At 42.4% G+C, this 18,767-nt stretch overlaps 1 protein-coding gene across 3 annotated transcripts in view; it reads left to right on the top strand.

Annotated features, from left to right (window-relative positions):
* CFAP54 (cilia and flagella associated protein 54) overlaps window positions 1–6,720 on the top strand; it is a 615,020-nt gene extending 608,300 nt beyond the window's left edge. For all 3 annotated transcript variants that reach the window (XM_077265522.1, XM_077265521.1, XM_077265523.1), the window contains 2 exons: window positions 4,839–4,913; window positions 5,182–6,720. In XM_077265522.1, the coding sequence (XP_077121637.1) occupies window positions 4,839–4,913; window positions 5,182–5,301 (195 nt within the window). In that variant the 3' untranslated portion in view covers window positions 5,302–6,720. The remainder of the gene's footprint in view (window positions 1–4,838; window positions 4,914–5,181) is intronic.
* Window positions 6,721–18,767: the final 12,047 nt, after the last annotated feature.

Below are 18,767 nucleotides of genomic sequence, written 5' to 3'. Positions count from 1 at the left end.
CATATTTAGGAGCAGCAAAAAGTGCTGTGATTAGATGTTAACTTCCAGTTGATAAGGAATTATATAACTTAATGCAAGCAGTTATTTTTTGGCTTTTTTTCAGAATTCATCGGGCTCTAGGTGTGGCTTTCTTGTTTTTTAAGCATTTTCAGAAACTTTTTTATAAAAGAAAAAATTGCATAAAAAAAAAATAAAAATGTTGTAGTGCAGCTTGGTTGGTGCTGTGTTAAAGATAGGCAGTGGCCCAGGAAAGTACACAGCAAATGTGTTTAATGTCCAAACAAGTCACACAATGTACAGCACACAGTATCCTCCAGATCGCAGCCGGGCGTCACAACATATCACTCTGAGGGGTGCCAGGCATTTGCTGCTCTTGGCTCTGTGTTACTGCACACCTAAGCCGGATGTTGCAGAGCCACCTGTTCTGCAGTTTGCAAACAAAACTCTGACACACCCAACCCTTTGCTGCCGGGTTTTCAAATGTAATCTGTGGCCATGGGCCACTTGTAAGACCTGGCTTGCAGGGAGTGAACTGCCCCATTACCATCCTGTAGTTCACTCCAAAAATAAAAGCCCTTAACGGGTTTTCCTGAACATTGCCTTGGCCAAATAGCTTGACCAGGTCCACACTTACCGTATATACTATTTTTTTTGTGCTGAGATTGTCCCCCTCGGCTTATACACAAGTCATTATCCCAGAAAGATGGCGGGGGAGTGGCGGAGCTGCGGGTCACAGAGGCTGCTAAAGAGAAATGAATATTCACTGCGCTGGCAGTAAATATTAATTTCTCTTATAGCACGCACAGTTACAGCAACAGCCGCCGGCTTCCAGCATACACATCCTACTTACCTTCCCTGCGTGCCCTTGCTGCATCTCGTTCCGTGCCAGCAGCTCTTCCGGCCGAGCGATCACCTGTCCCGGCTCATTCAGGTAATGAAAATTCACTCCACGCCTATAAGTAGGATGTTGTTTTTTTTTTTTATATAGGAGCCATGCATACAAGGACAGTTATGGGGAGTCATGCATACAGGATGGTGATAAGGAGCCATGCATACAGGGATGGGGATCCATGCATACAAGGACTGGGATGGGGAGCCTTGCATACAAGGACAGGGATGGGGAGCCATGCATACAAGGACAGGGATGAGGGGACAATGCATACCCGGTTTATACTCGAGTCAATACGTTTTTCCAGTTTTTCGTGGCAAATTTAGGTGCCTCGGCTTATACTCAGGTCAGCTTATACTCAAATATATACGGTACTTTTATTTTGGCTTATGACTCACAGGCATCCTGCTGTGAACACAAGGCACTCCAGTGGGTCTAATAGGACTACGTCCGCATCCTGGGGAATACATATTGACCCTCGCATATGATCCACCTCACTGCCTCATAATATGTAAACTAAAAAATGCAACTAAAAATATGAATTTATCTAATTATAGGCAGTTTTACGGGCAACAAAAAAGTGTGTATGAGGGTAGCCTGTAGCTGTAATAGTAAATTAAAAATGGAATTTTTAAATAATGGCACTTTTTGTTTGGGACCCTGCCAATACTCACATAACTTTATTTATAATAATTAAAAGAGAAGGAAGCACCACACTCATCAATTAAAGATTCACAAAACAGCTGAATATCCTGTAAAATATCCTGGTCTAAGAATACACTTAAATTCAAAATGCCTGGTGAAGTTGGTGTTCTGTGGATAAGAAAAGATAAGAAAGCTGCAAAGTTCAAAGAGAAAAGTAGCGGCATCAGACAACATATAAAAAATTCCCTCGAAGACTTAATAGACATCCCATGTAAAGCTACAGCGGCTGATCGAACTGTGTTTGGTGTTCTGTATAAAGTGCTTGAACATGCAATATTGTAGAAAAAAGATGTGGCACTCACCAGTTCGAATGAATGTAAAAACGTCCTTTATTCCATACCTTGGGGTTAGGACTAAAACATGATGTGCAGGTTACAGAGGCGTACACTCTGCCTCTCCCTGCTGCCTCTGTAACCTGCACATCATGTTTTAGTCCGAATCCCAAGGTATGGAATAAACCACTTTTACTGTACACATTCATTAAAGCTGGTGACTGCTACATCTTTTTACTTCAATATGGCAAAGATAAGAACGCTGCCTGAACAGATCAGTAATGCTCTTATTACCAAGCAAAAGCTGTCTAAAGAGTACAAGACTATCTCCAAAGAATTTGACATTCCTTCTTCAACAGTTTGAAATGTTAAAAGATGTTTGCTACTCACTAACCAGTCAGGAACCATTTGGGACATGGTGGAAAGAGTAAAATTGCTGAGAAAACCCTACAAAGTTGGTACGAAATGTGGCAAAGGAACTACTGACAGCATGCAAAAAACCTTCTGGCTGAGCTGGCAGCATCTTATGGGTTGGTTCCAGCCATTATAGTACACTGCACACTGGATCTCACTACTTAAAAGGGTTTTCCATCTTTAGCAAAGTTGTGGAGCTTGTTGTGTAAACAAACTCTGCTTTACTCACCTTCTCTGGGTCCGGCACCGAGTGCTGCCATTCCTCCTGGTGTCTGTTGTCTGTACTGCAGCCAGTCAGTGAGCTTAATGATGACTACAGAGCCTGAGGACACAAAATCCCTGAAAACTCCTCTAAAGAAAGACATAAAATGTGACAACTTTTCTTTACCAAAAGTTACAATACGTAGACAAAATACAATCTGTCAATAAAAATGTTCTATGGACAGATTAAATTAAACTACAGCCTCTTGAGATTGCATACTAGAGTAATAGTTTATAGATGATGAAATGAATCCTAGGAAGTGTGCCCCATCTACAATGAAACATGGTAGAGAATCCATAACAATCTGGGAATTTATCAGAGCATTTAAGAGATAAATGCTCCCAAGTGTAAAAACAACAACTAGGTTTAAGTAGAACAAAATGGCTCCTTCATTAGGATAATAAGCACAAAATATAAATATACACAAGAATTTTAAACAAGAAAAGCATGATCTGTTTTACATTTTTTGGAGAGAGCTGAACTTTACTATTAGGAAAAGGAACATGGCAATCATTCAAGAACTTGAGAATTTTGCAGTAAAGAATGGAAGAAATTAACTCCAGACAGGTCTAAGAAGCTTATAAATGGCCACAAAACCTCTCGGGGATATCTTATTTGGTAAAGGTTGCACAACCAAATATTCAGGAAGGCTGTTTCTTTTTTTAAAAGGATTGTTCTTAAGATGTAGAACCAGTTAACAGTTCATGCAATGGCTTTTCTTTTTCTAATTTCAATTTGCACATTGTAGATTCAAACTAAAGGCAGCAAAACCACAAATGAACACATGTGGAAACAAGGAGTAAAGAAACATGTGAAACAAAGTGTGTTTAACCTTATAGTCCTCAAAATACCCTCCTTTTACTGACTACAGCTGTACACATCCTTGACATTCTATCAAGCAGATTCTTCACCAGGTAGTCACCTTGGATGGCTTGCATAAGGTCCCAAAAGCGCAGAGCACTTGTTTGCTGCTTCTCCTTCACTCTGTGATTCTACTTATTCCAAACCATCTCAGGTGGGTTGAAGTTGGGAGACTATGGTGGCCCTGTCATCTGACTGCGTAGTTACCCCCCCCCTCCTTCTTGTTCACAAAGCCCTTACATAGCCTGGAGGTGTGTTTTATGTTTCTGTCCTCTTGCAACACAAAGGTTCAGTTAAGTGTAAACTAGATGGAATGGCAAGTCTTTGCAGAATGCTGTGGGGGCCATGCTGGGGAAGTGTGCCTTGAATTTGGGATAAATCGCCAACAGTATTCTCAACAAAGCACCATAACACACCCTCAGCCTTGTATGGAACTGTGCACCAACACTTCCTCTGGAAACACTTTCTGAAGGCCAGCAATTCCACTTGTGACTCTTGGTGAGACATATCTGTTAATTGGAAGGCTTCCAGGTGATGGCATGATGAAGCTGTTACGGAACTGCAACACAGGACTAGGGTAGAAGGGGGGAAACTGACCCTGCACTATGACTAGGCTGATACCCTACGATGGAGTGGGCAACCCATTCCTTGTGAATAGACCCACCGACGATCCTAGGATAATCTTAAGCAAAGACCTATAGATAGGGAGAAGGGGTTCCCTAAAAGATCTAAGACTGGGTACAAAAACGGGTCACCTCCTAATAGAAAACACAGAGAAGACTGCAGAAACCAACAAAAAAATGGAAACTAAGACTAGCAGAACCAGAGGTCCCAGTACTGCACAAATAACACACACAGAAGACAAAGCAAAGCACCGGGCCAGAACTAAAGCAGATTAACACTGTTGTCCAGCAAGGACTGGGAGGCAGGTGCTGGTTAATAACGAGTGATACGATCAGCTGACCCAAAACAAACCCAGCACCAGAGGGAAAAGACCAGCAGCCAGAACACCACAAGAAAATGGCGGATAGTCACAAACTAAACAGATTCTAACAGAAGCTGCTTGAGAGATTGCCAAGATTGTGTAAAGCTGTCATCAGATGAAATGGGGATACTTTGAGTAATCTGAGTTTTGACACATATACTGATTTGTTTCACATGTATCTCTTTACTTCTTGTTTTCATGTGTTCCTTTGTTGTTTTGCTGCCTTCAGTCTGAATTTGCTATGTGCACATTCCAATAAAAACAAGGAAAACCATTGCATGAACAGCTGTGTACAAACTTTTGACTGATACTGTAAATGGAGGTCAAAGTAGTTGGACCCCCCCCATATGGGATATTTATGGCATGTTCATTGGAAATAACACTTTATTACCCTTATGTAAAATGATCGGTTGTACAGTATTACATCCTCATTGTCTTATTTTATTAAAGGCAATGGTCGTGCTCTGTTGTTCTGAAGCTAAAGCCTTGATGTCTACTGATCCAGATTCACGGCCAATTACTCAGGTTAGCATACAGTTTATATTTAGCTTATTTATCACAAGAAAAAAAGTCAGGACAAGTGTAAATGATTCATTTTCCATAATTTGATCTAGTTATTCAGTGTTTATATTACATTTACATAGTCTGTGTTTTTGCTCCTCTCCATTTGGTGTGTATTGCAGCAGAGTTTTGCTTTATGATATTAATCTTCTTAAGTGCAAAAATGGAAGTGATGCTTGCCTGTGACAAGAAAAATGAATCTCTCACAGCTATAATTTCCTTCTTTTCACAGGCTCCATTTGACATCACTTTGCCATCATTAATCAGGCTGGAGAGAGTCTTTGACCTGACTCACGGCTGCATGTTAATGAAGGGAAGCCTGCTAGATTGGACAGTGTCACAGCTCACCTGAACAATCAATTTAGACTTATTGTTTTATCGCACACAAATATGTTTCTACCAGACAAATCACATGCACAGAGTTTACTAATTTTTATTCAAACCATTTCTTCTATCTTTTTCTGTAACTTTCTACAATATTTTATTGGATTGCCCATGGGAAACAGTCTCATAAAATCAATCTCTTTGCTTCCCTGTAGTTTCCGAGATGAGAAGAATGCGCTATAAACAGCTATTATAAAGAATGTTACAATCTAGCTTATTTTGTGTTCCGACTTAAAATGTCATAGATTTCCGTATGTGTTGGAAAAATACCCATACGGGAGAATAGTAGTATACCTATCATTACTAAAATAAATTGGCATGAAATGGAGATGGCAATTATCCAAATATATGAAATGCACCTAAAGGGGTTGTCCCTTTAACGTCACCTGTCCATATAGCCTATTATTAGGGCATATGGACATCATTTAAGGGGGTCTCTTGCTTTGGAGGGCTCTGTGGATGGCCATTCACTTGCATGTTCCCAATGTAAGACTACATGTACAATGCAATGGCTACTGCAGAGGAATGCTGTTCCTAGCTTCCTATGGCAAAAACCAGCAGGAGCAGGTAAGAGGAAAATCAATTGATCATCCAGGTGGCACATTTTGAATGGGATTGCTATGACTGTACAATGCCTCTACAGGATACTGTATGTCTGAGACAGCCGTATCAGGCTCCCACTTGGACATATGTAGTCCTCTAATGGTTTCCAAAGAAATTAGCCTCAGCTTGTGTCTGTGTAACTTAGGGAAAGTAGATTGCAAGCTCTATTGGACTGACGGTAATGGTGACAACCTCTACACATTGCTAGCGCTACATGAACAACACAAAATAAAAGCAGTTAAAGTTGATGATGTAGCTTCAGTTAACACCTTCTTTCATAATGTTCATGCTGCCCCAGAAATTGGATTAAGGTGACTGAATTGAATACATTTGATAAATCATTCTATTCCTAGTAACTACAGTTGAACTGGATACTTTGATTTGTGATGAAAGCGTAATGGTTCTCTAGCGGTAAACTAATGAGCCTTGCCATTTGACTTCGGATGAAAGCCAGATCAGAATTTCATTTTACAGACACAGTTGTTCTCCTAAGTCGTGTGACAAGGCTCCTTAAAGGGTCGATATTGCCTTTTAGGATTGCTACTTCCAATAGGTGGCACTGAAGTTCAAGTCCTCTTTTTCTCTGCAGTGGCAATTTGCATATTTATTTTCCCAAAGGAGCATTGCATGGCTTATAAGCATCCTTACACTGGCGTGCCAGGGAAGTCACTCTACACAAAGAGAAATGTTACCCCTTAGATTCCCATAGCTGACTCCCGAAACTCAGTGCAGGAGCGTCTGCAGGACTGACAGCTCTAATGCATCGCAGTGCTGGTGTAAAAAAGTTTAACCCCTTCAAGTCGCGGCCCTTTTTCGTTTTTGCGTTTTCATTTTTAACTTCCCTCCTTCCCAGAGCCATAACTTTTTTATTTTTCCGTCAATATGGTCATGTGAGGGCTTATTTTTTGCGGGACGAGTTGTACTTTTGAACCACATCATTGGTTTTACCATGTCTTTTACTAGAAAACGGGAAAAAAATTCCAAGTGCGGTGAAATTGCAAAAAAAGTGCAATCCCACACTTGTTTTTTTGTTTGGCTTTTTTGTTAGGTTTACTAAATGCTAAAACTAACCTGCCATTGTGATTCTCTAGGTCATTACGAGTTCATAGACACCAAACATGTCTGGGTTATTTTTTATCCAAGTGGTGAAAAAAAAATTCAAAACTTTGCTTACAAAAAAAAAAAAAGTGCCATTTTCCGATACCCGAAGCGTCTCCATTTTTCGTGATCTGGGGTCGGGTGAGGGCTTATTTTTTGCGTGCCAAGCTGATGTTTTTAATGATACCATGTCGGTGCAGATTCGTTCTTTTGATCGCCCGTTATTGCATTTTAATGCAATGTCGCGGCGACCAAAAAAACGTAATTCTGGCGTTTCGGATTTTTTTCTCGCTACGCTGTTTAGCGATCAGGTTAATGCTTTTTTTTATTGATAGATCGGGCGATTCTGAACGCGGCGAGACCAAATACGTGTAGGCTTGATTTTTTTTTTTAATTGTTTTATTTAGGATGGGGCGAAAGGGGGGTGATTTTTTTTACTTGTGCCATGCTTCAATAGCCTCCATGGGAGGCTAGAAGCTGGCACAACCCGATCGGCTCTGCTACATAGCAGCGATCATCAGATCGCTGCTATGTAGCTGAAATGCAGGTGTGCTGTGAGCGCCGACCACAGGGTGGCGCTCACAGCTTTCGGGGATCAGTAACCATAGAGGTCTCAAGGACCTCTATGGTTACCATCCTGACGCATCTCCGACCCCCTATCATGTGACAGGGGTCGGCGATGCGCTCATTTCCGGCCGCCCGGCCGGAAGCGGTAGTTAAATGCCGCTGTCAGCGTTTGACAGCGGCATTTAACAGGTTAATAGCGGCGGGTGAATAGCGATTTCACCCGCCGCTATTGCGCGCACATGTCAGCTGTACAAAACAGCTGACATGTCGCGACTTTGATGTGGGCTCACCGCCGGAGCCCTGCATCAAAGGGGGAGACACGACATGCGCCGTACTATTACTGCGCATGTCGTGAAAGGGTTAAAAAAATGTGGGGGGCGTGGCCTGAGCTCTGGCGATGTAGGAGGTAAGAGCTCTGAGCTCCCACTAAAGAACCCAAAGAGTGAGGAAAAAAATCCACAAGAGGCATTTATTTATAACTTTTATTGAGTTATTATCCCCCTACAACAGAATTGGAACATTTTACTGTCAAAAAACGCTTTCAATCTAGAATTTTTACTTCATAGAGTGTAGGAGATAAAACCGGAGACGACATTGTGAAAAGCGGAGGGATTCCTTTACCTATTTTTTTTTTTTTTCACACCAGGATTCAACTTTAAGGTCAGTGCTTGCATTTTCCACCTAAGAGCCAATTGGACAGCTATCCCTGGTTATTTGGGTGCCCATATTGCTGAGACTTCTTTTTATTTGGGTCTCTTGTGCACTGAAACTGCTTTCTTCCCTGCGGTGTAAAGGCGGAGGGATACCCACTTCATATATTTTTGACTGCAAAATATAATTAAATTGATGACCAGTGCACCTAGTTTTCACTCAGTGGACAACTTAGATTTATCATCCTGTCATTTTGACACATATATCTAAAAAGATTAGAGGTGGCACAACCGAGATTTACCAGTAAAACCCGGCTGGAATACCGCACAGCTTAACAGCATTTTCACCTGAGGTAGAAAGTAGTTCCGGCCGCTCCATTTGACTTCACGTACCTTCACACTAAGCGACTTTACAACGATAACGATAGCGATCCGTGACGTTGCAGCGTCCTGGCTAGCGATATCGTTGTGTTTGACACGCAGCAGCGATCAGGATCCCGCTGTGATATCACTGGTCGTTGCTGAAAGTCCAGAACTTTATTTCGTCGCTGGATCTCCCGCTGACATCGCTGAATCGGTGTGTGTGACACCGATCCAGCGATGTCTTCACTGGTAACCAGGGTAAACATCGGGTTGCTAAGCGCAGGGCCGCGCTTAGTAACCCGATGTTTACCCTGGTTACCATTGTAAAAGTAAAAAAAACCCACACATACTCACATTCCAGTGCCCGGCGTCCGCTTCCCTGCACTCCTCCTGCATCCTGTGTAAGTACCGGCCGTAAAGCAGAGCGGTGACGTCACCGCTCTGCTCTGTGGGAGATGCCGGAGATGTTCGGCGCTGACACAGGATGGAGGAGGAGTGCAGGGAAGCGGACGCCGGGCACTGGAATGTGAGTATGTGTTTTTTTTTTACTTTTACAATGGTAACCAGGGTAAACATCGGGTTACTAAGCGCGGCCCTGCGCTTAGTAACCCGATGTTTACCCTGGTTACCAGGGGGCTTCGGCATCGTTGGTCGCTGGAGAGCCGTCTGTGTGACAGCTCTCCAGCGACCACACAACGACGAAACAGCGATGCTGCAGCGATCGGCATCGTTGTCTGTATCGCTGCAGCGTCGCTTAGTGTGAAGGTACCTTTACTGTGGCAAGCTCCTGCTTCAGCAAGATTATAGATCCAGGAGCACCTCAGGCACTTGCTTCCACGCCGACCATCAATACAGATACATCGCTTATCTAAGATCAAAGGGGCTGAATTGTCTGAAGACAGAACACCGAAGGAGACTGCAATTTTGGAACACCAGAGAGGAGGAGGATAGTTTTTTTTTTTGTTTTGTTTTTTTAAAGCACCAATCATTGTAGGATGCTGTTTCCCTATCAGCCAAATAAGAATCTCAAGGCGAAGACATTTTAAAACAATAAAGGCAACTCTGGTTGCCTGGGTGGTGTCTTGGGATTCAGTCCCATAAGGAATTGACGGCTTTCAGAGAACTTTAACCCCTTCACCCCCAAGGGTGGTTTGCACGTTAATGACCGGGCCAATTTTTACAATTCTGACCACTGTCCCTTTATGAGGCTATAACTCTGGAACGCTTCAACGGATCTTGGCGATTCTGACATTGTTTTCTCGTGACATATTGTACTTCATGATAGTGGTAAAATTTATTCGATATAAGTTGCGTTTATTTGTGAAAAAAATGAATATTTGGCGAAAATTTTGAAAATTTCGCAATTTTCCAACTTTTAATTTTTATGCCCTTAAATCACAGACATATGTCACGCAAAATACTTCATAAGTAACATTTCCCACATGTCTACTTTACATCAGCACAATTTTGGAACCAAAATTTTTTTTTGTGACGGAGTTATAAGGGTTAAAAGTTGACCAGCAATTTCTCATTTTTACAACACCATTTTTTTTTAGGGACCACATCTCATTTGAAGTCATTTTGAGGGGTCTATATGATAGAAAATACCCAAGTGTGACACCATTCTAAAAACTGCACCCCTCAAGGTACTCAAAACCACTTTCAAAAAGTTTATTAACCCTTCAGGTGTTTCACAGGAATTTTTGGAATGTTTAAATAAAAATGAACATTTAACTTTTTTTCACACAAAATTTATTTCAGATCCAATTTGTTTTATTTTACCAAGGGTAACAGGAGAAAATAGACCCCAAAATTTGTTGTACAATTTGTCCTGAGTATGCTGATACCCCATATGTGGGGGTAATCCACTGTTTGGGCGCATGGCAGAGCTCGGAAGGAAAGGAGCGCCATTTGACTTTTCAATGCAAAATTGACTGGAATTGAGATGGGACGCCATGTTGCATTTGGAGAGCCCCTGATGTGCCTAAACATTGAAACCCCCCACAAGTGACACCATTTTGGAAAGTAGACCCCCTAAGGAACTTATCTAGATGTGTGGTGAGCACTTTGACCCAACAAGTGCTTCACAGAAGTTTATAATGCAGAGCGGTAAAAATAAAAAATCATATTTTTTCACAAAAATGATCTTTTCGCCCCCAATTTTTTATTTTCCCAAGGGTAAGAGAAGAAATTGGACCCCAAAAATTGTTGTGCAATTTGTCCTGAGTACGACGATACCCCATATGTGGGGGTAAACCACTGTTTGGGCGCATAGCAGAGCTCGGAAGGGAAGGAGCGCTATTTTACTTTTCAATGCAAAATTGACTGGAATTAAGATGGGATGCCATGTTGCGTTTGCAGAGCCCCTGATGTGCCTAAACATTAAAAACCCCCACAAGTGACACCATTTTGGAAAGTAGACCCCCTAAGGAACTTATCTAGATGTGTTTTGAGAGCTTTGAACCCCCAAGTGTTTCACTACAGTTTATAACGCAGAGCCGTGAAAATAAATTCTTTTTTTTTTTTCACAAAAATGATTTTTTAGCCCCCAGTTTTGTATTTTCACAAGGGTAACAGGATAAATTGGACCCCAAAATTTGTTGTCCAATTTGTCCTGAGTATGCTGATACCCGATATGTGGGGGGGAACCACTGTTTGGGCGCATGACAGAGCTCGGAAGGGAAGGAGCGCCATTTGGAATGCAGACTTAAATGGATTGGTCTGCAGGCGTCACGTTGCATTTGCAGAGCCCCTGATGTACCCAAACAGTACAAACCCCCCACAAGTGACCCCATATTGGAAACTAGACCCCCCAAGGAACTTATCTAGATGTGTTGTGAGAACTTTGAACCCCCAAGTGTTTCACTACAGTTTATAACGCAGAGCCGTGAAAATAAATTCTTTTTTTTTTTCACAAAAATGATTTTTTAGCCCCCAGTTTTGTATTTTCACAAGGGCAACAGGATAAATTGGACCCCAAAATTTGTTGTCCAATTTGTCCTGAGTATGCTGATACCCGATATGTGGGGGGGAACCACTGTTTGGGCGCATGACAGAGCTCGGAAGGGAAGGAGCGCCATTTGGAATGCAGACTTAAATGGATTGGTCTGCAGGCGTCACGTTGCATTTGCAGAGCCCCTGATGTACGCAAACAGTACAAACCCCCCACAAGTGACCCCATATCGGAAATTAGACCCCCCAAAGAACTAATCTAGATGTGTTGTGAGAACTTTGAACCCCCAAGTGTTTCACTACAGTTTACAACGCAGAGCCGTGAAAATAAAAAATCTTTTTTTTCCCACAAAACTTATTTTTTGGCCCCCAGTTTTGTATTTTCCCAAGGGTAGCAGGAGAAATTGGACCCCAAAAGATGATGTCCAATTTGTCCTGAGTACGCTGATACCCCATATGTTGGGGTAAACCCCTGTTTGGGCACACGGGAGAGCTCGGAAGGGAAGGAGCACTGTTTTCCTTTTTCAACGCAGAATTGGCTGGAATTCAGATCGGATGCCATATCCCGTTTGGAAAGCCCCTGATGTGCCCGAACAGTGGAAACCCCCCAATTATAACTGAAACCCTAATCCAAACACACCCCTTACCCTAATCCCAACAGTAACCCTAACCACTCCTCTAACCCAGACACACCCAACCCTATTCCCAACCGTAAATGTAATCCAAACCCTAACCCTATCTTTAGCCCCAACCCTAACTGTAGCCCCAACCCTAGCCCCAACCCTAGCCCTAACCCTAGCAATAACCCTAGCCCTAACACTAGCCGTAACACTAGCCCTGACCCTAGCCCTAACCCTAGCCCCAACCCTAGCCCCAACCCTAACCCTAGCCCTAACCCTAGCAATAACCCTAGCCCTAACTCTAGTCCTAACTCTAGCCCTAACCCTAACCCTAATGGGAAAATGGAAATAAATACATTTTTTAATTTTTTTATTTTTCCCTAACTAAGGGGGTGATGAAGGGGGGTTTGATTTACTTTTATAGCGGGTTTTTTAGCGGATTTTTATGATTGGCAGCTGTCACACACTGAAAGACGCTTTTCATTGCAAAAAATATTTTTTGCGTTACCACATTTTGAGAGCTGTAATTTTTCCATATTTGAGTCCACAGAGTCATGTGAGATCTTGTTTTTTGCGGGATGCGTTGACGTTTTTATTGGTAACATTTTCGGACACGTGACATTTTTTGATCGCTTTTTATTCCGATTTTTGTGAGGCAGAGTGATCAAAAACCAGCTATTCATGAACTTCTTTTTGGGGAGGCGTTTATACCGTTCCGCGTTTGGTAAAATTGATAAAGCAGTTTTATTCGTCGGGTCAGTACGATTACAGCGATATCTCATTTATATCTTTTTTTTATGTTTTGGCGCTTTTATACGATAAAAACTATTTTATAGAAAAAATAATTATTTTGGTATCGCTTTATTCTCAGGACTATAACTTTTTTATTTTTTTGCTGATGATGCTGTATGGCGGCTCTTTTTTTGCGGGACAAGATGACGTTTTCAGCGGTACCATGGTTATTTATATCAGTCTTTTTGATCGCGTGTTATTCCACTTTTTGTTCGGTGGTATGATAATAAAGCGTTGTTTTTTGCCTCGTTTTTTTTTTTTTCTTACGGTGTTTACTGAAGGGGTTAACTAGTGGGCCAGTTTTATAGGTCGGGTCGTTACGGACGCGGCGATACTAAATATGTGTACTTTTATTGTTTTTTTTATTTTATTTAGATAAAGAAATGTATTTATGGGAATAATATATTTTTTTTTTTTTTCATTATTTTGGAATATTTTTTTTTTATTTTTTTTACACATTTGGAAAATTTTTTTTTTACTTTTTTACTTTGCCCCAGGGGGGGACAATACAGATCGGTGATCTGTCAGTTTGCATAGCACTCTGACAGATCACCGATCTGCGAGAAGTGCAGGCTGCTTCACAGTGCCTGCTCTGAGCAGGCTTCTGTGAAGCCACCTCCCTCCCTGCAGGACCCGGATCCGCGGCCATCTTGGATCCGGGTCTGGAGCAGGCAGGGAGGGAGGTAAGACCCTCGCAGCAACGCGATCACATCGCGTTGCTGCGGGGGGCTCAGGGAAGCCCGCAGGGAGCCCCCTCCCTGCGCGATGCTTCCCTGCACCGCCGGCACATCGCGATCATGTTTGATCGCGGTGTGCCGGGGGTTAATGTGCCGGGGGCGGTCCGTGACCGCTCCTGGCACATAGTGCCGGATGTCAGCTGCGATATGCAGCTGACACCCGGCCGCGATCGGCCGCGCTCCCCCCGTGAGCGCGGCCGATCGCGTATGACGTACTATTCCGTCCTTGGGAAGTAGGGCCCACCCCACATGGACGGAATAGTACGTCTAATGACAGAAAGGGGTTAAAGGTTACTTGTACCTAGAATGCAAATGGAGAGGGTTTAGGGGTTGTATATACACCATCTCATAAGTAGTGCCTTATAAGTTTATACCTTATAGTTCCTATTTCATTTTGGTTAGTGGCATCCAAGCTCCATGTATATTTAATTAGGGGACTTATAAGTGTCCTATGATACATAATACTAATCAACTGCAGCTCAGAGCCTTGTTCTTTTAATATATAACAATCTGGTCAGAGACTTTACTCCCCTTATCTTCTAATCCTACTGTCATCCATAGGCTCAGCTCTGTTAAGGTACCTTCACACTAAGCGACTTTACAACGATAACGATAGCGATCCGTGATGTTGCAGCGTCCTGGATAGCGATATCGTTGTGTTTGATACGCAGTAGCGATCAGGATCCCGCTGTGAGATCGCTGGTCGTTGCTGAAAGTCCAGAACTTTATTTCGTCGCTGGATCTCCCGCTGACATGGCTGGATCGGTGTGTGTGACACCGATCCAGCGATGTCTTCACTGGTAACCAGGGTAAACATCGGGTTACTAAGCGCAGGGCCGCGCTTAGTAACCCGATGTTTACCCTGGTTACCAGTGTAAAAGTAAAAAAAAAAAACACATACTCACATTCCGGTGCTCGGCGTCCGCTTCTCTGCACTCCTCCTGCATCCTGTGTAAGTGCCGGCCATAAAGCAGAACGGTGACATCACCGCTCTGCTCTGTGGGAGATGCCGGAGATGTTCGGCGCTAACACAGGATGCAGGAGGAGTGCAGGGAAGCGGACGCCGGGCACCGGAATGTGAGTATGTGTTTTCTTTTTTTACTTTTACAATGGTAACCAGGGTAAACATTGGGTTACTAAGCGCGGCCCTGCGCTTAGTAACCCGATGTTTACCCTGGTTACCACGGGACTTCGGCATCGTTGGTCGCTGGAGAGCTGTCTGTGTGACAGCTCTCCAGCGACCACACAACGACTAAACAGCGACGCTGCAGCGATCGGCATCGTTGTCTGTATCGCTGCAGCGTCGCTTAGTGTGAAGGTACCTTTAGTCACAGTTTGGGCAAATTTGAGGAATAGGAATCATTGTATTCTTTTCTTCATCCTGATCAAGGAATCAAGAAACTTCCTATACTCCCATTGTACGTTACACAGGCTGTTTATTTAATCTTTAACCTCTTCCTTGGCTGGATATAAATCTCATTTCGCTGCCACATCAAAGATTCTAGATTTAAAAGGTACATTACCCTATTTACTCTTTACAAAACTTGAGAGGCCTATGAGGTAATTATTTGCCTACTTTAACCTGTAAGCTTCGCATGCTGATCCTTAGTGTGTAGTATCTTGTGTTTCAGGTTACCAACTTTATTTGTTTGACTGACAGCTATTCTTTTATCAATATATTGTATCATACAGCAATATTCACATGCAATTACATGTATATTGAGTTCCAAGGGCTATATACAGGTCCTTCTCAAAAAATTAGCATATAGTGTTAAATTTCATTATTTACCATAATGTAATGATTACAATTAAACTTTCATATATTATAGATTCATTATCCACCAACTGAAATTTGTCAGGTCATTTATTGTTTTAATACTGATGATTTTGGCCTACAACTCCTGATAACCCAAAAAACCTGTCTCAATAAATTAGCATATCAAGAAAAGGTTCTCTAAACGACCTATTACCCTAATCTTCTGAATCAACTAATTAACTCTAAACACATGCAAAAGATACCTGAGGCTTTTAAAAACTCCCTGCCTGGTTCATTACTCAAAACCCCCATCATGGGTAAGACTAGCGACCTGACAGATGTCAAGAAGGCCATCATTGACACCCTCAAGCAAGAGGGTAAGACCCAGAAAGACATTTCTCAACAAATAGGCTGTTCCCAGAGTGCTGTATCAAGGCACCTCAATGGTAAGTCTGTTGGAAGGAAACAATGTGGCAGAAAACGCTGTACAACGAGAAGAGGTGACCGGACCCTGAGGAAGATTGTGGAGAAGGACCGATTCCAGACCTTGGGGAACCTGAGGAAGCAGTGGACTGAGTCTGGTGTGGAAACATCCAGAGCCACCGTGCACAGGCGTGTGCAGGAAATGGGCTACAGGTGCCGCATTCCCCAGGTAAAGCCACTTTTGAACCATAAACAGCGGCAGAAGCGCCTGACCTGGGCTACAGAGAAGCAGCACTGGACTGTTGCTAAGTGGTCCCAAGTACTTTTTTCTGATGAAAGCAAATTTTGCATGTCATTCGGAAATCAAGGTGCCAGAGTCTGGAGGAAGACTGGGGAGAAGGAAATGCCAAAATGCCTGAAGTCCAGTGTCAAGTACCCAGTCAGTGATGGTGTGGGGTGCCATGTCAGCTGCTGGTGTTGGTCCACTGTGTTTCATCAAGGGCAGGGTCAATGCAGCTAGCTATCAGGAGATTTTGGAGCACTTCATGCTTCCTGGCACCTGCTCACAGTGCCAAAACCACTGGTAAATGGTTTACTGACCATGGTATTACTGTGCTCAATTGGCCTGCCAACTCTCCTGACCTGAACCCCATAGAGAATCTGTGGGATATTGTGAAGAGAAAGTTGAGAGACGCAAGACCCAACACTCTGGATGAGCTTAAGGCCGCTATTGAAGCATCCTGGGCCTCCATAACATCTCAGCAGTGTCACAGGCTGATTGCCTCCATGCCACGCCGCATTGAAGCAGTCATTTCTGCCAAAGGATTCCCGACCAAGTATTGAGTGCATAACTGAACATTATTATTTGATAGTTTTTTTGTTTGTTATTAAAAAACACTTTTATTTGATTGGACGGTTGAAATATGCTAATTTATTGAGACAGGTTTTTTGGGTTATCAGGAGTTGTAGGCCAAAATCATCAGTATTAAAACAATAAAAGACCTGACAAATTTCAGTTGGTGGATAATGAATCTATAATATATGAAAGTTTAATTGTAATCATTACATTATGGTAAATAATGAAATTTAACACTATATGCTAATTTTTTGAGAAGGACCTGTACTATTATTAATTGTATCATACTATTATATCTATCCAAATGTCAATAAATGAGACCGACCAAAATGGAGACAGGAACAGGGAAAACAAAAAATAAATCCCAAACAAGTAGACAATCTCTACAAAGGGCTCACTGTAAATCTTGATTTCCCCAACTCACTTAGTCCTACTAGATCAAGGTCCCCTGTTAAGTCAGGGGAACCAAGTTCTACATTTATAAAACAATCCTCATTCCTAACATACAGTAAAGCTACAAAGGAAGGGAGTATACGGAAATATTCAACATCCAAATTGCCGATAAGCATGTCATCCCGTAAAGGAGACCCCAATGGAGTGTCCAAACTTCCAATTCTAAATACCATCTCACCTAATGAAATGGATACTTCCAGATCTTTTAAAAGAAAAGGTCCTAGTGACCACGGGAGTAAAAATGACCTTTCCACTGAAGATTTGGACAATCAGTCTGATGACTATTCACCGAACAATAGCCCAGACAGACAAAGAGTTAAAAGAGATCACATAGAGGTGCCACCAATAGCAGAGATCCCACCGCCTTTAATTAACCTGGATGAATTTCTCAGTTCTAACAAGCCTGCCACTGAAGGTTTCTTGGCTAGCCTTTTTAGGTCATTTAATGAATCTATGAGGATAGGATTTGAATTACAGAGCAAAACCCTGCAGGAAACTTGCAACAATTTCATTCAAAGATTCGAGAAGAATGAAAAAAGATTAACTCTTGTTGAAAAAGACACCATTTACCTATCCAAACAGAATTCTAATCTTCAAGCTGAGATCCTTACCCTCAAAAATAAGTTAACAGACCTCAAAGATCGTAATCGAAGAAATAACTTAAAGATAAGAGGCATTCCTGAATCCGTCCCGCAAGGTGACCTCTCAAACTACACTAAAAATCTATTCAAAAAACTGGTCCCCAATCTCTCTGACTTACAACTGAACATTGACCGTATCCATCGCCTACCACGTCCTAAGGGGATACCCCAAGACAAGCCCAGGGATACTATCCTTAGAGTACATTTCTTTGATACAAAAGAAAAAATTTTGAAAGGCATCAGGGAAAAAGGTTCCTTCCCTGACCCGTATAGGAACATAAAATTGTTCTCAGACTTCTCCAAAGTGACGATGGATGCACGTAGATCCTTTAAAGACATAACAGCTAAACTTAGAGACCTCAAAGTGCCCTATAGATGGGGCTTCCCAACAAAACTCTTAGTGTGGTACAACAGCCAAAATTATCCGATCGATACCCCTCAAGAAGGCTTGAGATTTATTAAATTCCTCATGGAAGAACCTGCCTTTAAAGATAAACAGTAGAAAATATGCTTATTATTTTCATAATTTCATTCTTTCAATAGACCTCTAACTCTGAGGTGTCTTTGTGGGCTGTTATGATCCGGTGACCCTGGAGCCGCATGAGACTATCTCTGGAGTAGGTGGTACCTGTACTGACCGCAATCCTAATACTGACACCGCAACTAGAAGTAGCCGTGGGATGTACCTAACCAGGCCTAGACACCTCGACACAGCCGGAGGACTAAATACCCCTAAAGATGGAAATGGGAAATTCTATCTTGCCTCAGAGCAGAGCCCCAAAGGATAGGCAGCCCCCCACAAATATTGACTGTGAGTTTAAGAGGAAATACGCACACAGGCAGAAAAAACAGAGTTTAGCAAAAGAGGCCCTTCTAGCTAGATAGAAAGGATAGGGCAGAGTTCTAAGCGGTCAGTATTAAAA

This window comes from Ranitomeya variabilis, chromosome 5, assembly GCF_051348905.1.
Source record: "Ranitomeya variabilis isolate aRanVar5 chromosome 5, aRanVar5.hap1, whole genome shotgun sequence".
In the NCBI taxonomy this organism is placed as follows: domain Eukaryota; kingdom Metazoa; phylum Chordata; class Amphibia; order Anura; family Dendrobatidae; genus Ranitomeya; species Ranitomeya variabilis.
The sequence above is the reverse complement of the archived record's forward strand: the minus strand, read 5'-3'. Positions and strand labels throughout refer to the sequence as shown.